The 24,825-nt window shown below is 43.7% G+C and overlaps 2 protein-coding genes across 5 annotated transcripts in view; one reads left to right on the top strand and one right to left on the bottom strand.

The window, feature by feature from the left end:
* plcb3 (phospholipase C, beta 3 (phosphatidylinositol-specific)) overlaps positions 1-24,825 on the bottom strand; it is a 52,828-nt gene that overhangs the window by 15,699 nt on the left and 12,304 nt on the right. The window contains exons 3-4 of one of the 4 annotated variants that reach the window (XM_086054939.1): positions 18,897-18,980; positions 8,305-8,391 (exon numbers count right to left, since the gene is read on the bottom strand). In XM_086054939.1, coding sequence (XP_085911065.1) covers positions 8,305-8,391; positions 18,897-18,944 — 135 coding nt within the window. In that variant the 5' untranslated portion in view covers positions 18,945-18,980. Of the gene's footprint in view, positions 1-8,304; positions 8,392-10,077; positions 10,183-15,478; positions 15,625-15,853; positions 16,429-18,896; positions 18,981-24,825 lie in introns of those variants that run through there. The other 3 variants (XM_086054924.1, XM_086054915.1, XM_086054933.1) reach the window with 3 other exon arrangements.
* Positions 20,774-24,825, top strand: part of ppp1r14bb (protein phosphatase 1, regulatory (inhibitor) subunit 14Bb) — a 15,758-nt gene continuing 11,706 nt past the window's right edge. The window contains exon 1 of the mRNA XM_086054978.1: positions 20,774-21,609. Within this exon, the coding sequence (XP_085911104.1) occupies positions 21,409-21,609 (201 nt within the window). The 5' untranslated portion in view covers positions 20,774-21,408. The remainder of the gene's footprint in view (positions 21,610-24,825) is intronic.

A 24,825-nucleotide genomic window follows, 5' to 3' on the forward strand; every position in this document is an offset into this window, starting at 1 on the left:
AAGGAACTGACTTACATTTATTTGGCGTTATATTTTACGTTTAAACATTTTCTTGTTTTGAACCCAAAAAATAAATGATTGTTTAAATAATTGTGATTTCAATTATTACCATAATAATCATGATTGATGATTTTTTTCATAATCGAGCAACCCTAATACAAGTGACTTCATTAGTTGCATTCAACAAATGTCGACAAGCCCGCTGAATGTAAAATTGACCACCAGTGTTGACAATATTTAATTGGGAGTACATTTTTGAACATAAATGTTTTTTAAGCAGTTTATTTCGGCCTTATTTAACCGCTCATATTGTCATGGGAGAAAACATTTAAAATATACATTGTTTATAAATATAATGATTCCATTAGGGGAACTCATCCAGTCACACACCCTTCTTTCTCTTGAAGCTTGAATGAGCTGCGATCCATTTATTTATTTATTTTTAACTTAACATATTGCTCGTGTTTTTGAAGCTAGATAACGCTTTGTCAACAGCACAGTGTGCAACACCTTTATATTTTCCTTAGCTGACACAAACTCAAAATAGGGACTGGATTTCCGTCTTCAAAACACAAAGATCTTGACTTCTTCCATTGTTATATTTCATGTGGTCCAAACATGACCATGCTTCACTTCAAGCAGTAAACACTGCAGTTTCCCTTTCTTATGTGTTCATGAATGTACAGCTGTTTGCTGTGTGTCTTTGTATAGTAATATGGTCTCCTGCTGTATTTCATTATTTGTTAATTATTAGTTTTGTTCCACATACATGCGTAAGGGAAAACCGCGACGGAAAAATCTGTGATTCCTACTCAAGTGTTGTGAAAATGTTAGTCACTGCTGCACCAAGAGGCAATTAACTCATTCTCTCCCAATGGCATAGTTAAAATGTCAATTCACGGAGAGTGTGAAAAAGTCTGGCGCTGAATGAGTTAACAACACTACAACCAAATAGTGAATGAGTGGCAAGTGGCAAAAGAAAAGTAAGTCATTCACTCATTCCCTGCTGGACATTTTCAGACCCTCTTGTACCCTAATGTTTGAAAAAAAACAAAAAAAAAACAAACAAAAAAAAAACCATAAATACGTTCCTGGGATTGAATGGCTGAAGTAAATTCGTCAATGGCAGTGAATGAGTTCAATTAGTCATTACTGTACAAAAAAAAAAAAAAAACATTAAAAAAAAAAAAAAAAGGGGGCATAACATGTTACCGGCATCACTGCTCGTAAAACTGATCCAAAATGCCACTTTTGTTCTTTTTAAAATCAGGTAATGAGTAAAGGAATGAAATTACTTTTTCAATGTAACTGTGGCAACACTGTCTCTAAGGGAACAAAAGATTCCGGGGGCCGACGATTAAACAAATCTTAAATCAACAACAGGTGACGGCTGTTCATAATCTGGTGTGGACCCGAAGAAGAGACAAAGCAGCGGCGATGGACCAAAGTCCGAAACAAAGAGGAGGGGACTGGAAATCTCAAACGACTTCTTTGGCACTGCTCTCGTTCCCTTCGCATTCCCGCTTCTTGCTTTCCTAAATTGACCATCATCAGATCTTTCATCCAGAATTTAAAGAAAGCAAAAAAAAAAAACAACAAAAAAAAGTCTGTCAGACTTCCTGTTATTTGCTGTGTGTCTGCCACTGTGCCTTTGTGAAAGGCCGCCTTGCCCGCCCGTGTTCTTTCATGTTGCAGTTGTAGTTCCTCTCCAGAAACAAACTTTCATTTTGACTGCCTCCTTTGGGTCTTTTCGTCTTCAGCGCGACTGCGGAATAACACGGAAGAAAAGGGCTCACAAATTGAGGCGGACTCAAATGTCCTCCCGTTGGCCTGTGGAGAATCGTTTGAGTCCCGGGGGGAATAAAGCGCTTCTGGGTCTGTAGGACGCGCACACAGGCAATCATTGAAAAACTTCCTGCTCTCCCACAGGCTGCGGTTTCATTCTGCCATCGCCATGGTGACTCCGTGGAGACCGCGAGAACTGAGACGGCAACGTTTGTCGGCGTATGCGTTTTGACAGTGAACATTTTGTTACTAGCCCTCACACATACACGCGCCGCTAATCGGCGACACGCAGGCTCAAACTTGTGAAACATCCTGACTTGTTGAGCAAGATGGTGTGTGTGTCTGTGTGTGTGTGTGTGTGGTGTTCAGAAAGAGCACCATGTGTCAGCGTGTGATTCCAAAAAAAAAAAAAAAAAATTAAACTAAGCATGAGGTTTGCGCGCATTGCTGTTCGCGGAAGCGCTGGCGGGGGGCGCGCTTGCCGAGGACGTCGGCCATTTCTGCGAGTACATTCCTGACATATTCCGGCCTTGTGCTCTGCCGGCCCGCGTGCTCTCGCTGTGCAATATTGAGCGAGTCCACGCGGCTGTACAGCGCCATTCGTCTGTCAGTGCCAAGCCTTGACGCAGCCCACGCCATTTATCGCTTTGGACTCTGACCGCAGCGCCAAATGAGCCTGCTTTTCCTCACGTCCAGAATTTTGTCATGCCGATTCCATCACATGTGGAACTAAAAGTCAAATCCTCCCACACCAAACTGAACCAAGCGTGCTTGAGCATGTCTTTCATGTCTTTGAATTCAAATTAAGTGAATTAAGTTGCACTGCTTTAGTCCAAGAACTTGTCCAGATTTTTTTTTTTTTAAACAACCAACCAAAAGCCAGTAGAGGTCAGGCTATATTTGGCCGGTGCATGGTAAAAAGTTTCTGCACTTTGGTTGGGCTGTCACACACTTTGTTACACTGTCCTACATTCTTCATCTGCGCTCACAACGTGACGTGTAATATGAAAGGCCACGAAAACAATCAAGGGAGCGCCGCTCCTTTCCTGTGCCGCACCCGCACTGGGGTTTTATTGGACTCCGAACGTGGCTCGGGTGACCAATCGCGGTCGGGTTCAAATGTCGCGCGGTGGCAGCACGTCGGAACCCCCCCCCCCCCCCCCCCACCACCACCACCTTTTTTTTCCCCATAGCGAGATGAGACCTATGATCTTTAAACAAGCGGTGGAATTGTTACCTCCTTGCTGAAAATAGTCAGCTAGAAAAGAACGAGGCAGGGTTAAGTCGACTTTGCCACGTCGTTTTTGTGGGCTGTGGAGAATTGCAACAATATGACAGTTTCGTATTCACACTGACTATGACGATTAATGCTGAATAGGGGGGGGGGGGGGGGCGAAGGAGATGAAGGGAAAATAAACTGACAAAGCCAGTTTAGTTAACATCAGCAAAAGCAAGTGAGACCACTATAAAAAGTCACCCGCGCGCAAACACACACGCACACACTCACTTAGATATAAACAAAGCTGTCCTATCAAAAGCAATAAAATGCGGGCGGGAATGGAGCGAGCACAGACGAGCTCACACACTTCAAAAACAACTCATGGTGCTTGTGAAGCTAGCTGCCAAACGCAAAAACGTGCGGGGACCAACGTTAGCGTCGCAAACGAGCGCGAGAACTAAAAGTGGACAAGCAAATGTTCTTCACTCAAAACATTTTGTCCGTTTACAAAACAAAACAAAACAAACTAGAACTACATGGAACATGTCCTTTGTTGTCGCCTTTGTCAATTCATGTCATACTTGTGTGTTATTTGAAACAGTCATTTGGGCAATGTCTTCATTTACTGCCGCCGTGCACAATGAACGACGAGCATCCTTGCGAAATCCGAGCCGTCGAGTCATTTCTGTCACTCTGACTGTCCACAGATTTAAAAAAAATTAATAAAAAGAAGTGTCTTGTAGAGGAGGCAGGTGATGTGCGTGGAATACTTCTTAGGACATAACAACCACAAATGTACTTTAGCAAGTAGTTCACAATTTGGCAGGAAGGGAAGAAAAGCAAGAAAAAAAAAATAATACTACAAATAAGAATCCAAAACAAACTAGTAAAACTGCTCTATTTCTTTTAATGAACCAAATTTGAAAAGCAAAAGTCAAAACGAAATAGAAGGTAAGTTTAATGAAAAGCTAGACTATTCTAAACTTGGTGGAGACACACACACACACGCACACACATGCACGCGTAGACACACACAAAACATTGCAAGTGTTAAACGAGTTTGCACTTGCAATGTTCAACACGGATTGTCCAGCTCTCTTTCAAAGACGAAAAAAGACGCTTGTATTGTGAACTCATTAGCCGCTAATAACATTGGCACGAAAACAAAGGGCGTGTATTCTGTGTAAATGTCGAGAATTCCCGTTAAGCCACGCCTCCGCTTCAACTGCACAACTAATTACGAGAACATTGAAACTTTTCAGTCGAATTAGGAGCTGTTCTTCCTTGTGAAAGCTAGGGTTGGGCATCATTTGAATTTGGATGATTACGGTTCTTTGATTCGATTCCGGTTCCTAACGATTATCGATTCCGATTCCTAAAACAAAAAAGTCGTTATTTTTGGACAAATCGCATGAACTTCTCTGTTCTTCAATTTCTTGAACTTTTTACTATTTGTGAAATTTACCATGGATTATTCAAAGCGCTGTTTTTAACCAGTATATTTATTTTAATACATTTGTTGTGTTATTATTTAGTATTTTTTTTCACAAGAGCTTTATTTTTGAGAAGTTCAAGACAAAACAATAATGCAGCTGTGACTGAAAACATGCTACTGAACACCAATTGATTGGCTAACCATGTCTTGTTTTAGAAAGAAAATATATATGACAAACACAACGCTGCATTTTACAGGCAAGCAAGGAAAATCTATCTAATCTAAGCAGTCTGTAAACATGTGATGTATATGTATGTACAGTGTTTAGTGTTTATTTTTTCCAAGAATATGTTCTATGCAAGCCCACTAGTTGAAACAGGGCATTCTGATAAATTGTGGAATAAGTGTTAATCCACTCATTTTTAATCATCTCTGGGGGCGGCCATTTTGTCTTTTGTTGACTGAAAATGACATCACAACTGCTCACAACGACCAATTACGCCTCAGATTCAGAAAACAGGTCAGCCGTGATTGCTCGATGTGATGTCATTTTCAGTCGACAGAAGACAAAGTGGCCGCCCACCGAGATGTCTTCAAACGAGTGCATTTTGCTGCTTGAATTTATATTCCAAAAATGCAAAATTAATCCGAATGCAGTGTTTCAACTAGTGGGCCTGCTGGGAATATAGTCTTGAAAAAAATATGTTTGGGTTGACTTCCGCTTTAAGTCTTGATTTAACTCGAAAAACTCTGCAGTTTACTCTCTTTATATGCTAACTGGAGTAACACTTCCAAGTGTGCAGCAGCTCCACACTCTACAAGGGCCAATGGCACTTTTCGTCGGCGATGATTTCTGTTCTTCTTTGGAATGGCGTGCGCCAACCACACTGCTACTCTCCATGTGCAGCCGCAGATAATAGCAAACGTGACCATGCGGAAGAGGGGAGGAAGCCGTCACATTATCAAATGACACACTCAACTTCCCTAATAGCCCCGTACGGCGTGTGTGTGCATGCGTGTGCGCGTGTGTGTAAATCCTTTTTGTCCGAGTCAATCCCCTGAATGCAAAAGTTGAGCTACTTGTACCTGCCAACAATTGTGCCTCAAACCATCCATCTGGCTTACATTACATGCGCGCACACACACACACACACACACACACACCATCTTTTTGGTTTGCTATGATGAAAACAGACATGCAAAGGACTAATTGGACAGCAATTTTGGAATACATGTAGCATTTGTGCGTTTGTTGAGAGTTCGACAAAGCACCATCTAATTCAAGTGGAGAGAATCTAAGCTTATTGAAGCCCAAAAACAAATCAGTCCTCGGCTAATGGCAACGCTGTGACAGCATGACAAGAGTTAAGACAACGCACAAGCGCCCTATTAAAGCCCAACTTGGTATTTTGGGTTAATTAGCCACTTCCGCAAAGTTTTTGTTTGACATTGAACAAAAGGTTCCAGCGTCAAGTCTGTGAATGTTGTTCCAAGTAACAACTTCTATTTGTAGGCCATTTGAGTGTGATGTGGGTCCATCACAGGCTAAATGGTCTGCGGTGAGATAATAACGTCCCCGGGGGTGCCGCCTCAGGTGCTATTTACGTGTCCATTATACTTTGCGGTGGGCATGGACAGAAGAACAAGGGAGAAGAATCAAGGAAGATAAGGGGGAAATATGCTGCAGGAGATATATATATATATATATATATATATTTTTTTTTTTTTTCCAGACCCCTTGAAATTTTTCACTTTCTTTGCCAAAATCAAAAAAGTTCATTTTACTTTTCATTAATGTCCACTCAGTGCCCAACTTGACAGAACAAAATCAGACCTGTAGAATTTTTTGCAAGTTTATGAAAAAAGTAAAAACTGAAATATCATAGGGTCAAAAGTGTTCAGACCCTTTTTGCAGCAGTCTTCATATTCAACTCACACGCTGTCCATTTCTATTGATCCTCCTTGAGATGGTTCTGCTCCTTTATTGGAGTCCAGCTGTGTTTAAATAAACTGATTGGACTTGATTAGGAAAGGTCTATATACTGTAAGACCTTACAGCTCACAGTGCATGTCAGAGAAAATGAGAATCATGAGGTCAAAGGTCGAAGGAACTATCCAAGGTGATCAGAGACAGAATTGTGGCAAGGCACAGACCTGGCCAAGTGTATAAGTAAAAATAAAACTGCAAGACAAATGCAATCTGAAGTGAGATAGCTTGTGGAACCTGGTCTTAAAATAGATCGAGGATTGAAAATAGTCTTTGCCCACAGTGTTGCATTTTTTAAATCAAATCCAACAAGACATTTCCTATATTAGTGAGATACAGCGCGCCTTAACCGACTGCATAAATTAGCATACAGCTTCAATGTGATACATCAAAAATAAATAAATAAATAAAAGAGGGGGAAAGAGTGTCAACCATGTGACACGCTTGCTAAGGCCGGCCTGTACAGTACGTGATGGAAGTGAGTCCAGCTGTCGTTACTTTTAAATATTTTGAATTCAAAGCCCACTCAAAGCTAACAGAGCGGGTTGGACGTAAATCACCAGTGAGGCTCTCCAAGTGTGCCTGAAGGTTCCAGTTGAAGAGGTTTAGATAGGATCGTGGATGTTTACAAAGGGAGAAGGAAGGCAGAGAACAGAAACGAGACACATTGGGAGGACGACCGATGGACAAGAGAATGTTCAAAACTCTTCCCAAATCGCTTCGAGTCCAACTCTTACATGTTTTCCTTGGGGCTCAATTGGAAAGGTTCACACCTCGTCTCCTGGTAAAGAATCCACTGAGAATCAAATAGTGCACTAAGATTGCCGATCAGTAATTTATTGCTCGCTTTCCAAATCAGAGCTCAAGGGAACGTCATTGTAGTCCATCCGTGACTACAATACCTCAAATAAAACCCGCATTATCCCAAATTGATAGTGAAGAAAATCACAACAGCCACGGTGACAAGGGCAAATCTAATATTTTGGGTCCCGCTATTCCCAGAATATCCTAGTCATCTGTGTAAAAGTGTTCTCATTAATAAGAGAAAGACGGGCGGATATCTGTGTTGCTGCGTCCTCTTTCTTGCTTCTCCACTGTGTCCGCAAGTTCTCCTCGGGTGGGGGCCACAAAACCAAATTAAAGGCCTGAACGTGACAGAAATAACAGGCCAAAATTTCAGAACAGACAAACCCGTTGAAGAAAAGCACCAAAACTGGAATGGATATACCAGTGGATGATTGAAAGCATGTGCACTTTGTGATGACAACAAAACAGCGGATGGTGACAAAACAAATTCTGTGGCACGGGGTGGCTCGCATTTCCAGGGAAGTTGTGATACCAAAGTCTGTCATCCCGCTATCAGCCTCACCTCCATCTTTAAATAAATCTTTGCTAAATAGTGTCACGGCAACACCTCGGGCGACAAATGGCCTATTATCTCAAAACGCGTTGGGATGATGTTAAGGACTGGTTGCATGCAAACACGCAATTATCATGAAGGACGGAAGTGGACGGACGGGCCGTATATCTTCAATGAAGGGTGACAATTTGATATTAGGATACATTTCAAAAAGTTTCCTGACGACACCACAGACAAAGCCTCCCTTTTCCTCCCAGCCCACATCCTGCAATCATGTTGCCTATAGCCATCGTCTAATTACGCTAAATGCCTCCAATGTCCAATCTAATATGACCGCAGTAATGGCTTTAAGCAGTGGCGGGCAGGAAGGGAGAAAATCGATGTGGACTAAAAAGGATGGCGAGCACATCAGGGAGGAAACAAGGGACAAGACAAATTGGCGAAACCCGTTCAACATTGGGGGTCACATCCGCGTTAGCTTGCGCGTTGTCCCGCTCGTGTGTGGGTTTGCGTCTCACCATGTTGGCGCCTCCCGTCCAGTAGAGGAAGAATCCATCAGGGTCGACTTTCAGGGTCACCAGGGTGGGGCACACGCTGCTGGGCTCCTGGGATGGCGACAGAGAGTCATTAGAGTGACACATAACCCAACACAGTTACACAAAACAGAATACAGGGAGCACATGCCACTCAATGTTTGCATGCATAATGATGATCTCATCATGATGGCACAACATGTCAGTAATACTATGACCATTCTGCGGCCATACGCACGCCCAGCTAGCCACGCTTTAATTCCAGCCAGAAATCCCACTGGAGGGACATTCTGCAAAACATCTCTGAAGTTGTCACGCTTCGCGACTGCTAACGACGTCATCGTTGAAGACAAAGACCTGCCAGGCAACCCGTCAGAGAATAACTCAGACGCAACAAACACAAAGCCATTGCCCAACATTATATCAACAACTTAACAAGTCAAGAGTCACAGAGCTAATTTGAAAAAAAGTCTGTACTCTACTTTGTGCGCTAATTTTAGCACAAGCAGTTTCCTGTTAGCGCAGCTTAGCATAAAAGGAGATGGCGAGATCGGAGATTCGCCAAGTTCTCGAAAAGCAAATCAGAGAACTTCACTAAATGTCAAAAATACAAAGCTGTAACCTTAAGTGTTGACCAGTAAGCAGTGCTTTTAGTGGGCTGGTACGCAGCAGTACCGGAACTTCACGAGCCCACAGTACCCTCTCTTGTTCTATTTCTATCTTGCACTTTGTGACACTCATACGACTCCTTCAGTAATTTGGGTACCTCAAGTAAAAAAAAACAAAAAATGATAGAGGATTATTTTCTGCCTCCAGTAACAGTTTATTTTGTGTGTGCGCCATCATTTTGACATGTCAATGAAGCTGCAAACATACTAAATGTAACACGCCACCAACGCAAAGGCTAACTTCATAGGTTCTTAATTTGAAGTTGGCCCGCGTGGTGTCATGATGGCTAGCTTGACTTGTCTTTCCGACATTTCGGCTTGCCTTATCACAGCTTTTATTGCAATTACCTATTTGCTACCAACATCAACACAACGCCATCCCGAAATCATTTTCAATCACTAATTTAGGATGCTAAAATATAGCAAGTTAAATTACGGCGTCATCGTATGATACGGCACAAGTCTCAGCTGGCCAGCAGCTAGCCGCTAGCTGCTGGCAGCGAGTGCCCAGCTGGCAACAACATGTAGGCCTGTTGCTTTGCTTTCTTTTACTTCTTTTCCAATAATGTGGACATAGGCTAATTTGTAATTCACTCTCTGTGTTTTAAGAAAGAGGATGTGCCTTAAATTGCACTTTGAGGTATTTTTATTCACAGCCCATGTATAAAATAAGAAGGTATCCTGCCTTATATTACACTTAGTTATGTTCCTAAAATCTAAATGACTATATTTGACATTGTGTGTTGGGTTTTTTTTTTTTTTTAAACTTAATGGGCAAAATGTATCTTGTGATGATGACAAACGTTAATCTTGCAAGTGAAGAGCAGCCAGCTAACAGTAACGTTAGCGCTTCTGATTCACTTATTGCTAGCAATGTCAACAATGATTGCACACAACAAGAATGGCCAGACTGTAGGTTGAAGGAACAAAAAATAAGATGGCAACGTATTATCTATTATCTATTTCTTTTTTCACTTTTAATGATCCGCTGTTACCCACCGCTTAATTTGCCTGGCAACAGCCGAATAAGGGGAGTACCTTCCACTTATTTTTTACCCCATTTAAAGCACTGCCAGTAAGTACAACATACCTTGAGTTTAGGCTCCAGGCTCAGCTGACAGAGGACACAGAAAAGGGAAAAGTTTTGAACGAAAAGACAGAAAGATGGATGAAATCTCATGTGTTCAGAAGACCGGACGGAGGTTAAAGGAGAAAAGGAACTCAATCATTTTACTATAAAGTGCCCGACCGCACACTGTGAAAATCTCCAAACTTATGACCTAAATTCACACAGCTACTGCCAGCAAGGCCGCGACCTTGCGTCAGTCTAGTCACCAATTTCACTCACTCACTCTCATCCCTGCGCATGGGCCAGCGCCGAAACAACTGTCCACACAAACACAGTCAAACGTCGCCCCGGTGGAATGCGTTCTATCGGCTCATGTGACCACCAACAGCATCTCGCTTGTTGCTTTCAAGCAACGACGCTGAGGATGAGCACACCAATTCCTTCGCGTCGGTTGCGGGGGAGAAAAGTTAGTTTCACTCAACTCCAAAAACAAAAGAGAAAATGAAGACAAGTTGGCCAGACTGGCCATGTTCACCTGACATCCTGCTGTTCTTTTTGTTTAGAAGTAGGCGACAGTTCTATAATTGGACCTCCTCCCTAATTAGCACGCTGTGAAAATGACTAGCAATGTGTTGCTGTGCTTACTTCCTTCTATGTCAATCACCCGTTTGGTGTATTTTCCACAACCTAATTGATTGCTGGGGCCGCGTCCGAGGCCCTGACCTTCTGACACGCACGCTCATTACCTGACCGGAATGATGAACCCCCCATCGGCTAATAATTAGCCCCTTAACCTTTCCTCTAGGGATGACCGGTACTATTTTTTCTTTTTTCAGTCCAAGACCAGTATGAGTACTCACAAGTACTTTTGATACATAAAATTCCAATTATGACAAGGATAAATGATTGTGAACCAAGACCTTTCTTTCTGACTGTTCTGGATTCACCAGCTGTTAGGTTACTCCGTCAAACACATTTAGACACTTTATTTCAAAATATAATCTAAGTACATACAAGTTCAACAAAAGAAGGTCATTATACTTTGCAGTTAACACAACTACAAACAGAGGGAAGGTCAGTTGTTTGAGATGTTTACTTTATTACACAATACTGATACTTAGTGACTTTTTTTTTAATGTTTTAAATGATCTTGCACTCGACAAATACTCCATATTAAAAAAAACTAAAATTAATAAACTAATAACAACTAAGCTTAAAGCGAAGCATTTTTGAAAAAATTCAAAATAATCAACTTCCTCTATATTAAAACTAACTGAATTTTAAAAAATAAGTCAAAAACAAAATAAAAACTATAATGAAAAATACAAAACGATGACAACTCGGCAACGAATGAAGTAACAGCATAAGAAGAATATTAACATTCTCTTATTCTCGGTTGATGAGAACGTAAACGTGTAAAATAAGTATATGAATGAAATACCGGGATGCAGAAAGTCATCACAGAACCCAAATTTCATTAGCAAATCAACGTACACATTTTGGAAGCAACACGTTAATGATAATGCACTTCAAGCATTAAAACAAAGATATATAGCAAAGGTCCTCTACCCTGTTCCTTGAGGGCCGGTTTTCCTATCTCTCCCTGCTACAACACACCTGATTCCAATAATCAAGATCGTTATCCAGCTTCTACAGAACTTGCTGATTATCTGATCCTTTAAATCAGGTGCGTGCAAAAGGGAGAGCTGGACAACCGGTAGGACAGCGGCCCTCGAGGAACAGGATTGAAGACCCCCGATAGAGAGCGTGCATCTTATTGAGCATATGAGAGGATGGCGAAGGATGCAATTCACACAGAAAATCCTTCTGTGTCAGCCATGCATGTCAGTATCGGCGGCCGCTATCGGCAGCCTTCACGAGGACCTGACACCTTGAAGTAAGGCCGGTATCGGTACTCGTGCATCCTTCCCGATTTCCCGTGCTCCACTAGCACTTGGACAGAATTGTCCGCGCCAAGCAGTGTAAGAAAAAGCTCTGTCCTGTGCCCGTTTGAACAAAGCAAGATGACACTCGGTTGAAAATAGCTTGGAGACAAGGTGAGGAGACGTCCAGGCGTCATCACACACTTTTGCATGTGGCTGCGGTTGACCTTACACCCCCCGCCCAGACCCTTCCGCCCTGATCCCCCCCCCCCCCACCCCCTCCATCCTTCAAGCCACAAGCCACCCGTCCATCCGTTTGCTTCTCACCCCTCCGTCACGTTGTCAGCGGCGTTTGTCAGCACGGTGTCAGAACACGCCGAGCTCTCGGGCGCCAGTGAATCAGTCCCACTTCTAAGCGGCCATCTTTTGTGGGAAAAGCGAGATCAGGGGAAGTTATGATCAGCGCTCCGCTGTGGGGAGGAACAGGCTGCAAACTAGACACAGGCTGAAGTAAAGGTTCACACATGGACGGCGAGGGGCAATGAAGAAAAAAAAAAAAAAAATGGAGCCGCTCGCAAGTTCCAACAAGCTCTCAAACAAAGTCAGCTGGCAGGCAGAGAGAGCTTTGTTTCACGTCAAGTTTTCAGACTGCCGCACTCATTTGGACAGAGGCAGGCCGTGTCTCAAACGGACGTTTGGATGGGTGGGGGCTTGGGGGTTTATTTCAAACGAATCCGAGATGGAGTTCATCGAGAGAATGAAAAGGCTCCGGCTCCGACAAGCTGTAGCAGGAAGTTGTTGGATGTGAAAACACACAAACACACACACACCTAGCAGACACGCACACGAGCCCAAAGAAAGGAAAGCAAGCTCATTTGGAATGCGTTCCTCCGCCTCCCAACTCCGGCGTGCACAATTATCTGTGCGCGCGTGCGTGTGTCATTTGATGTGCCAAGCAGCTGAATGCCCAAAGCTATTAAGGAAACAGAGGACCTGTTGTGACGCCAACCTGTTTTCGCGACGTTTCGACAAGAAAACCAAGAGGAAGCGATGAGAAAATATCAGCGCAGGTATGAAAGGTTGACAGATAGAAAGAAAAAGAAAAAAAAAGTGGAATGAGGGACGCCAGGGAGGCAATCGCGTGATGAGTCGTTGGAGGGGAGGCACAACTCGGGGCAAAAATTGGATTTTCATGTAAACAAAGAATGGGCAAGTACCGCTGCCAGGTATCAAACTGATAGTGGCCAAACCCAAACATTTTTTTTTCAAAAATATGTTCCCAGCAGGCCCACTAGTTGAAACACATTTGATGCATTCCGATTAATATTGCGTTTGTGGAATAAGTGTAAATTCACTCATTTTTAGCCATCTCCGGGGGCGGCCATTTTGTCTTCTGTCGACTGAAAATGACATCACAACTGCTCACAATGACCAATCACGGCTCAGCTTCAGAAAACAGGTCAACCGTGATTGGTCGTTACCTGAGCAGTTGTGATGTCATTTTCAGTCGACAGAAGTGACAAAATGGCCGGCCCCGGAGATGACTAAAAAGGGGTGGATTTTGCTGCTTAACTCACACTTCATATTGCCTTGTTTCAACTAGTGGGCTTGCAAAGAACATATTCTTGAAAAAAATATGTTTGGGTTGACTTCCACTTTAAGGTTATCGCGTTCTCGTGGAGGCTGTTGACACCATTTACCGAAACTTAAAGGCAACACCGAGTAAGTCCTCCCTGGCAGTAGTTAGAGCTATACTGCAGGCAATCATTGTCTTCATCAGAAAGAAAAGTCTTTGCTCACAATTATTTGGTCATTGCGTGAAATACATCGAAAGTGCTACGGGTATCGGTGCTCAGTATCGGTGAGTACTCAAAGAGTGAATACTCGCACTGGTGTGGGTTTGCCAAAAAGTGGTATCAAAGATCCCTGGAAGAAAGCACAGCGCCTGCAGTCACTATGTCTCGAAGTCCTTTAAGGACTCTGTCCAAGATTTTCCAGTTGATGGCATGCTCATTTTGTCACAAGCATTTTGGACAAACACACAAAAGAAATGAAAAGAGTCATTTCTAAAAATACACGCCGCCTTGTCATGGATCGCTCCTTGGAGTTAGGCTGCCCTTTGGTATTGATACTCATGTGTTTGCTTTTAATTGGAAAAGAGATGATGTTTCCCCAAAAAGAACACGCAAGTCAACTTCTGGGAACTTTTAAAGTGCAACTAATTGAGTGCATGCACTGAGATGACAGGAGGCGAAAAGGATTTGCCTCCTCCATCCTCGAGTTTGACACTGATGAGCAAAACGTCTTAGTGTTTTGTCAGTGAGAAAAGAAAAATGTTGTTCATGCTTCATGCAAGGCATCGTTAGTCATTGAGGGCCTCAAATATTTGAGTTATTTGGGGAAAAAAAAGCCTGTCACAAATTCCCGGGTCGCTGAAGCCCCCGCGAGGCTTCGTGGCTGACTTTTTTGCACGAACTGCTTTCAGTGCTGATGTTAGCGTTTTCCCAACCGGATCACGCTCGTCCGAGTAAAGATGCACAGGTTGTTGTTTTTTTTTTTTTTTTTTTTTTTTCCCAAAAGGCAAGGGAAAGCCATCGGGTGCGTTTCTCCGCTTAAGTGCGCTTAATTGCCAGCATTTCCTGGGAATCCCCATCAGACGTTTCTCGGAGGGGGAGGAAATCAAAATGACATGGCAGCCGTCGCCTTGCGTGACGAGACACTTCTCCCGACCTCCAGACTGCGCCCATGTGCGCGCGCGGGACAGCCGAAAAAGGGTCTGTACTTGACGGTGGCGGACACACAACGCGGTTTCACACGCTTGGCCTGTGGCCTTGAAAGCGCCAAATCATATGACATCTTTACATAGGGAAGGTTTGTGTGTTTGGTTTCTGCCCGCGTCACACAAACGAGAGCGTCCCAAACCTTGCAAATCGCAAACGCCACCAGCCAGATTCCAACGAACTTTGCTCATCACCGTAGCAACCGCTACCATTTTTGACTACCCGTTTATCTGTAGAAACATCAGAAGCTCACTTTGCCTGCTCACCTGCTTGCTCGCACGAGCAAGAAAAAACAATGGCGGCTAAAAATAACCATTTGATGGTGATCAAGTATAACCTTGCAAATATTCCTGTTGTAAACCCAACAAGGCGGGCGGGCGGGCGGTCATACGCCGGCCCAGTCCTTTGACTGTCAGTCAGCTGCCCAGTTAATCATTGACTGCCTCTTACACCTTTTAGTGCTCCATGGAGAAGCCTGTCAGCAAAATGACCCCAATGGCCCCATGCCAGTGTTGCCAAACAACAATCGCTACAACAGCTCTGTCACCAATGTTACCTTTTGGATCAATAATGACGCTGATATTTACAATATTCCGGTTTAGCATAACTACAAAAGAGGAACACTTCTCAGTATGATGCAATATGCCACTGCACATTACAACCGCCAAGGTAAAAAATATTTGTTATGTGGCTCCAATGTGGCCATCGGTGGGTGCTGGTGTACCTAATGAGACGTAGCCCTCCATTCGGGTGGGTTACCTCGATAAAAGTAGCTGATGAGGAAAAAGGCAGTTGGGGGGCGGCTGGAGTGAAAAAGAGCCTGAGGAGAACCGGCTTGACGAGATTGGAGCACAACACACACATTCAAGCACTGCTGCTTGACTGCTGGCAACCGGAGGCGAACTTTCTGGGGCTGATTCTCATTAACACACACTTGCCAATTGTTGGCGTCTGTGTTGAAGGTTTGCACACACCTGCACTTCACACACAACCTGCCAAGGCGGGCTGTCAGGCCACAAATTCGCCCTGCAGTGTCACAATCACACCATGACACACACAAATTTAAAGACTCGTTCAACTAAACAACTTGACAAAAATCAAACAACGTTGTCAGAGCTGGGTTGCCCCCCTCACCTCGTCCCATTTGATGAATTTCCCCCCCTTCTTGAGCGCTTCATGGACGGACACGGGTTTGAGCTGCAGCGCGTGGACTCCCGGCTTGGCCCCGGCCATGGCGAGGGACTCTGCCCGGGTGCCAACGCCTTAATGCCGGCGAAGGCGAGCGGCGCTCCTCGGGAGGCGGCAACCGCGGATATGGCGACGCGGGCTTCTTCGACTTCTCTCTTCCGGAGCGCGCTCTCGGGCCAGTTGGGCTTCCGACACAAGTCACAGGCACTCCGAGAGACTTCGGAGGAAAAACATGACGAGTGGGAGTGGAAGGGTGACGGACGACACTCCGCTCCCGGGGCGCGTCCACGCCACGCGGCAGCGCGCACGCGGGTACCCAAACTTGATTGCAGGGCGGTCTTGACCCGCTTTCGTTGATTCGCGCAGGATCCTTTAATCGCACACTTGAGCCCAAGGAGAGATCCGTTCCTTCCGTCCTCCCATCTGCTCGAAGCCTTCACTCCCTCCCCAACTTTCTCAGCTTCCTCCCTCCTCCTCTTCTTTTTCTTCTCCTCCCAGCATGTTTTCTGTGGGGCTGGACTAAAAAAAAAAAAAAAAAAAAAATCCAGAAGACAAGAAGAGAGACAGAGCAACAACGTCGGACTGAAGTTGGCGGAGTTTTACGTCAAAAAGGAGGAGTGTTTTTCTTTGTCTCCTCCTTGTGGCCCCTCAAGTGTCACTGGAGTGCCCTAAAATGTGCTGACTTTCTTTTGATGTAAGTTAGCAGCAGCGCTTGTCGCGTTTGACGCGGTGTCATTAAAGTCCTTAATGAGGCTTTCTGGAGAGTGCGGGAACAAAATGTACATTCCGAGCCCAGCTCGCCCACATCAGCAGCTGCTGAGCAGCAGCTTCCCAAAATCAACTAACTGTGATATGCGATGCGTGTGAGTCTATACTTGCAGACAGTTGTGTGTGCGACGTAAAACAAGACTTTTAGAGATTAACTTTTGCATGGGGGTGCTCATTCCCCCCTTTAAAGTGGAAGTCAACCACCCCAAAAAATCTTTGCAATATGTGCCTTCCCTAGTCTAAACGCGACATTCTGATTAATATTGCGTTTGTGCAATGTGAGTTAAGCAACAAAATCCACCCGTTTTTGGCCATCTCATGGGGTGGCCATTTTGTCATTTCTGTCGACTGAAAATGAGATCACAGTTGCTCAGGTAACGAACAAATAACAGCTCACCTGTTTTATGAAGCCAAGCCATGATTGGTTGTTACCTGAGCAACTGTGATGTCATTTTCGGGCGACAGAAAGTGACAAAATGGCCGCCCTCTGAGATGGCTAAAAACAGGTGGCTTTTACTACTTAACTCATACTCCACAAATGTAATATTAATCAGACTGCCGAGTTTAGACTAGCGAAGGCGCATAGACCATATTGTTGTCAAGAAAATCTTGGGTTTACTTATTGTTCAAGTAGATGCAGTACTTCTTGGAAATTCTGAGATTTGTTTTAAAAGACATTACACATGTTTGAAGATAATTGATGAAAATGTGCAAAGACCGGAAAAGTCAGTTAGTTACTTCACAGATTATTTGCTTTTAAAAAATAACTTAGTTACTTTACTTATTACTTGATTTTAAAAGTAAAGCTCTTTTAGAAGTTACTTTACTTACATCCAAGTGCTTCTACTCAAGCGGCAGGTAAGCGAGCTCAGTTGATTAGAAGCACCTGCGGCTCAAGACAAATTGTGGCAACGTTTTTACTTTCTGGATTTGAATTTGCCATCTCTGCTGAGAAGTATGTGCTGTTTATGTAAGTCTTGTCCATTTCTTTCTCACTGCTTCGACCTGGAGGTGGTTAACTGCAACTGCCGTTGAGAGTGAAAGGTGCAACTTTTTGAAGGACTTATTTCACCTTCAAATAGAAGAGAATATGGTCGACGTAGTAATGTTTTGTGCTATTACTCGTAGAAAGTTAACTGGAAAAAGTAAGGCGTTGGATTTGCTGTCACTTGAAAATGTGCACATTTTACCAACACCATTGGCAAAGACTGAGAACTGATCGTACTCGATTGTGGAATACAGCTTTAAAACTGTTTTGTAGCGTTTTAGTTTTCCCGACTTTTGGGGCATGGGTGACGCACTTTGGGGTCATCCTTCATCCACTGCACAAGAATTTGAGCGCTTTCATTCAGATTAGCGGTTGTTCGACATCATCACGTGCATTTATTTAGCTATAGATATGCCTACATCCCGACAATACATCTTCCCTTCGGATATGCCCACTGGCATGGCTGCTTTAGAACGCCTTATTGTCGCCCATGAGTGCACGCACACCACATGGAGCAAGATGGAAGAGTGATGAATTTTTTCTTCTTTTTTTTTTAACTTTTAAACTCTGACTTGACAGCCAGAATGTGGGCCGGGGCTTCGGGCTGTCATGGCTGCTTTGGAGCGCCTCGTTGTCAATGAGTGCGCACATGTCACGGCGAGTGGAGAGAACGGCTTGAATTTTTCACCAATTTTAATCCTCTTTTTGTGTACTTCTGACACTTCTCTTCTGCGGTATGTCAACTTAAGAAGACATTTATTTTCACTTTATGGGGACCTTAAACGCTGTAGGTCCAATGTTAACAAGTAACTGTGGGTCAAGCAGGTACATTTCCTCCATAAATATTCTTGGGACACAAACAACACACGCATGCAATCCAGCTCTGTCTAAATCTTGCTGCCAGGCAACATTACAACACGGTCCTCACGTAAAACACTCACAGACCAGATTTTTCTTGGCCACCGCATCGTCCCTTCTCCGACTCCCCAACTACACGCGGCAGGAATGTCTGCTATGTGGCAGCCCGCTGACTTACTGAGCTTTTTCTTTGACCCGACGAGGAAGGACGACGGGACGTGTCACAAACATACGGCGCATGGCATTTACGATGAAGCAGGCAAAATCAGCATGGGCATTTGCATCCTCTCGGCGGCAAAGTGCCACGTGCATAAGCAGGGACATTGTGTTGCTGTGGCACACAGGCATGATTATTTTGTGTTGAAGTGCAAGCACCTGTGCTCTGAATAGACTGGTCCAGCCCGCTCTCTGTTTCTTCTGCATTTCTTGACCTCTCTACCCTCCTCCATCATCTCTCTGCTAATGAAACACACACACACACGAAAGTATAAGTGGGATGCAAAATGTAGCTATATACAGTACAGTATCAATTAAATTGATAGCATATGTACATAATGGATTTTGAGTCTTTTTTTTTTGCTGTGATAAATGCGACAAAAGCAGCACAGCTTTCACCATTTGAAAGTCACCCAAAAAATAGAATGGCCTATTGGTGAAGTGTTTGATGAAAAGACAAGGAGAGTTGTTATGTTAAAGAGGAACCGTGACTGGCTGGCGATCGAGAGATCTTCACCCACTTCTCTCTATTTATGCATTTGAGTCCAGCGACAGCCGGATTTTTCCTCCCAACAGATCCAGGGAGGAGCCACAAAGACACATTGTGTGGAGACACAGACATATTCAGTTCTTACACTGCCTAAACACATACGCACACGCACACGCTTGGAATCTGAAAAAATCTGCCAACAATTGAGATTGCACTGTCATCTAGTGGCCTTTACCAACAATGCGCCCAGCACGCATACCTTATTGGGTTGATGAGGTTCGAAATGTGATTTACTCGCTACATTGCAAGTTTGAATAAACAAATCAACGCAAAAAAATAATAAAATCAGCCGAACATTCGCTCATATCCCGAAAAAATCTTAAATCGGCTCTGTCGCCGTATCTCAAGGCACCATTGTACTGCAGTTACGCTTTCTGTCTTGAATTCAAACCGAAAGACTTGTCTGTCATCAATGCTGCAAAGTAATACTCGGAACAATATCAACTGTTGGGGAAGTGTGAATTATGAAAGTAGAAAAGGATGAACTAAGGATCCTTACTCACATTGCAATAACATCCATTGGCTAACAGCGTCCTCCTGTGGATGGAAGACTCCTAACACTATGGCTAAACTTTCAACACAACTAGGAAAAGAAACAGCATTAACGAACTTGTTCCTTTTCGACTAAGCCAAATATTCAGAATCTAAACAACATGAATCTAAAAGAACTTTGAAAGATTATTCTTTGGCTATTTATAAGTGTACATATGGCCAATTTTAATACGACAACTGAGATGACTGCACCACATGTGGCTTGTTTAAAAATAGCAAGTTTGTATGTCGATTTGTGTCCCTTGTTTGTACACGTTTGTGCTCACCCAACCGTAAATTTCAGACATACTCAATGAATAATTGAGGTTTCTCTGTCTTGCTACCACGGCAGCGCTTCACCGACTTGAAAACATGGTGGTGCAATGTTTTTTTTTTACTATACCAAAATAGTCTCACCGTGTCAAATCGAGACGTTATACCGCACACGTGACGTCACATCATTCGGTAAAAATCCTAGTACTATACAGGAGATGTTTCAAAACAATTCTGTCTTGATGTTGATGGTGGTTTTGTTTGACATTCTACGTTACCCCAAAATGCTTTTCAGTTATAAATTTGAGGTGTTCAATCCTCCTATTCATCATTAACACCTCAAATACAGAATTGAAGTAGCCTTTTGGATTAAAGGTGGAACGTCCTTCTGTAGATTAGCATGGCCAGGGTGTGGATAACCGAGACTCTATATTGGAAAAAGTAATGTTTTTGAATGCATCAGATGGCTGTCGTTAGATTAAGCAGATGTACATCTCCGAAACTTGGACCGATAACAGATCTCGTTTTTTCGGCATCACAAGGAAGTGCTTGTGTGGCAGTGAAACCCTTGGGCACATGTGCGCTGTGCATTGTGGGTAACTGTAGCTTGCCAAAAAAAAAACCCAGTCACACTCGTGATAAGTAACTGAGGACGCTTTTGGAAGACTGTAAACTGTCAGAGATTAGGAAATTCAAAGTAAACATTTTTTTTGGGAGGCGGTGGGTGTCACGTGAATGTTGATTTGAGTCTGAAGAAAAAAGCGGGTGTAGATGAAAAGGGTCCACGATGCATACAAGTGGGTGTGGACTGACTTTTAAGGAGGAGACAAAAAGTCCACATTTATAGTCTACAGTATTCCTTTTCCTCTCTGGGGCTACGTCAGTTGCTCTCTTGTCCATACAGAGAACGAAAACACGCACACGCACATCTCCAGGGGACGCGTGGAAAGAAAAGAGAGAGAGAAAGAAAGAGAGGGAGGGAGGGAGAAACAGAGCTAGAGGGACGTTGGCTTTCTCTTTGTACTGGATAAAGAAGAGTTGACTGCCTTCCTTTTTATGTAAGCTGAGTTTGCATGCTGTAAATAGGCCAATAAGCCGGTTACTCTTCGGACGTGGGGGTGTTTTCTTCTGCAGCCCGGACAACAAAGGCAACTCCTCATTTTAGCAGCATTTTTTTTTTTTAGAAGGACAAGAATCGAGCGTCGATCGCCTCGTGTTTGTCCGCCCCGCTCCCCCGCCACCCCCTCTTTCAGCACCACCGGCCCGGGGGCTTGGATCGGATCTCTCTAGTCAAGCCCTCCGCCGAACCGAGCGAGCATGGCGGCCGTCACCAGCCCGGAGACGAGCCCCCAGCCCCGGGTGTATTTCCAGACGCCGGCCGGCACCACGGAGGAGCCGGAGACCCCCGTTCGCAAGCAGGGTCGCGTCACCGTCAAATACGACCGCAAGGAACTGAGGAAAAGACTCAACCTGGAGGAGTGGATCATCGACCAGCTAACAGACCTCTACGACTGCGAGGTACAGAAATGGCATTAGAAAACACCCGCCGATCGAACCAATCGATCAATCAGTCCTGCTAAGTAACACGCAGTAGGCCTATTTTTTTTAATAATTTTTTTTTAATCAATGATCACGTGGCCTCGTTCGTCTTTATAAAGTCAGGGTCTTGTGCATGAGGGGATTGTGGCAACGACTCACTAAGGGGGATGAATGAAACACAATGAGCACATGTATCGGCGTGTGCAACTCCAGGTTGGCTATTCATAGCTCATGTCGCTTATATAGGCAAGCCCCGAGAAGGGGAGGCAGCTCTGCAATCTCATTGGTTGAAACATCTTTAAAGCACACCTGTGCAATATCCATCTTGCACGGTAAAAAGGCTCTTATTAAAAAAGATTTTTTTTTCTTGTAATGCATCCAAAACCTTCAAACAAACAAGCTTAGCCAGTCACAAGGCCTTCAGAACAGGAAATATGCACGACCGGTGGGGGGTCCTTCCTGTGAGGGCCCCCCCCTCTCAAAGCCGCTCTAGTGATGTATGTGCGACGCCCATCAAAGCCACGCCGGCGTCGTAAGCCTCAGTCGCTGGTAAGCTCACGTCAACTCTCCTGAGCTGGCAATGACCCACATGCTATTCCGAGTGTGAAGCATGCTGAGCAGGTTGGGGAGTTTTCCTTCAAGAGCGACAGTGAAGGGGGGCACACCCGGTTTGCATGGAGGATACGTTCCGATCCGTTGTTATGTGGCGTATCCTCCAGCCAGAAAGTGTCGGGGGAAAGTCTAAACACCACTTAAGGTGATTAAGTGACCCGCAGAGGATTTGGGGATCAATGTGCTTTGAATGTCTGCCAATAATGGATTTCATATGCGCGTCTGTGACTCGGGCAGGCAGAATAAAACGTTTATGGGCAATAACTATGGTTGAGGAAAATCTGTGGTTGGTTGCGCCTACAACAGTTGGCCTTGCACCTTCTGGGAAGACTAGTTTGTATTTTGGAGGGTGTCTGTTGGAATTTCTGAGCATTTGTGAGGTCAGAGGCCATTGAGGTTGTCCAGACATTTTAAGACATGTCTTAAAAGCAGTGATTCCCATGACTTGGTTCAATTAAGGTTGGGAAACGCAGCCTCACTGGACCTTATTTGCAGTCCCCTCCAAAAGTATTGGAACACCAAGGTCAGTTTCTTTTGTTTTTGTTGTATACTGAAAACATTTGGGTCTCCTATGAAAAGATGAATACCACACAAAGGTTCAGAATTCCAGCTTTTATTTCATGCTATTTACATCGAGATGTGTTCAACGAGTCAGGACAGAGCGCCTTTTGTTTGATAATCCTTACAACTGCATCAAGCCTGCGAGCCATTGACTTCAACACACTGTTGCTTTCTTTATTTGAAAAACTTTTCCAGGCCTTTACTGCAGCCTCCTTCAGTTCTCATTTGTTTCTAGGGGGCTCCCTTCAGTCTTATCTTCAGGAGGTAACATGCATGCTCTATGGGGTTAAGGTTTGGTGACTTGGTCAGTCTAAGATCTTACAACTCCCCCCCACCCCACGATGAAGTCTTTTTATTGTCTTTTGGGGCCATTGTCTTGTTGCACGATGAAGCTTCTCCTAATTAGTTTGGATGCAGCTATTGCCGTGGCAACAGACAGTTCGGCAAATAAAACAATGCTGATTTTGAGGGTGTAAACGTGCATGAAAACTCATGAAACTTTGCACACACATCAGGCCTGGGTAAATCCATTTTGCAATTTTGAAAAACCAGACAAAATTGTTTTGTAGACTCCAGAATTGATTCTGCTACTGCCAATGCCATCATGACTTACATCATCAATAAAGAGTAGTGAGCCCGTTCCAGAAGCAGCCATACAAGTCCAAGCCATGACATGACTGACACCATTCTTCACAGATGAGATTGTATGTTTCAGATCCGTTCTTTCTCCACACTTTGGCCTTTCCATCACGTCACTGGAAGAGGTTCATCTTGATCTCATCAGTCCATAAAACTTGTGTTCCATAACTTTTGTGGTTCATCCTTCTACTTCTTTGCAAAATCCAATCTGGCCTTCTGACTATTTTTGTTGATGAGTGCTTTTCATCTTGTGATACGGCCTGTACATTTCTTCTTTAGAAGTCTTTATTGGTGATGAAACTCATGATGGTTGCAGCAGAATGAACTCCTACAAAACAAAACCATTTTGTCTGGCAATGTTCGCAAAAATGTATCCAAATTAACCGGGAGAAGCTTCACAGTGCAACAAGAATGACCCTAAACACACTGCCAACACAACAAATGGCTTCATGAGGGGGAAAAAATTGGAAGTTCTTCTTAGACTGGTTGATTCACTTTTGGTAAATTTAATAATGTCCATTCCAATAGTTTGCTTACTTGAAAATTGCGTGGCTTCAAACAAAAGGTGCTCTGTCCTGAGTTGTTTCACACATCGAGATGTAATACCAGGAAATAAAAGCTGGACTTCTAACCTTTGAGAGAAAATCCCCTTTTGATTTTAAGACGAGGCAAGATTATTTGTATATCAGATTTCATTTACAAGACAATTCAAAGTGCTTTACATAAAACATTAAAAGCATTACAGAAAGTGAAACAAAATATCGCGACATTTCAAAAATCAGAATAAAATGATCGAAAGTGATTAGATTAAAATGGGGATTAAAACAAGAGAATAAAGATTCGATTCATGAGAATGCTGCAGTAAGCAAAAATGTTTTCAGCGCTGATTTAAATGAGCTGGAAGTTTGAGCAGACCTCAGGTATTCTGGGAGTTTGTTCCACAGATGAAGAGCATAGTAACTAAATGCTGCTTCACTTTGTTTGGTTCTGGTTCTGGGGACACACAAGAGGCCTGTCCCGGATGACCTTAAGGAGTCTGGATACGTCTTGCATGTATTTTAGTCCAAGACCATTTAGAGATCAGCAGCAAGATTTTCAAATCAATTATTTGATTCACTGGAATGCCAGTGTCATGATTTGAAGACATGTGTGATGTGGTCTAGTTTCCTGGTCTGTATTAGAACTCCGGACTCAGCGGCATTTTGGATCAACTGCAACTGCTTGATTGTTTTTTTTTTTTAAGACCTGTAAAGACACCATTACTTGATTGATTTTTTTTAAAGACCCGTAATCTAGCCTACTACCCACATGTCATCAGTACACAACAAATACAAAGGAATTTACTTTGCCATTCCAATAGTTTTGGAGAGGACTGGGGGAACA

This window comes from Filicampus tigris, chromosome 2 (assembly GCF_054856515.1).
Source record: "Filicampus tigris isolate MCC_2025a chromosome 2, RoL_Ftig_1.0, whole genome shotgun sequence".
Taxonomy (NCBI): domain Eukaryota; kingdom Metazoa; phylum Chordata; class Actinopteri; order Syngnathiformes; family Syngnathidae; genus Filicampus; species Filicampus tigris.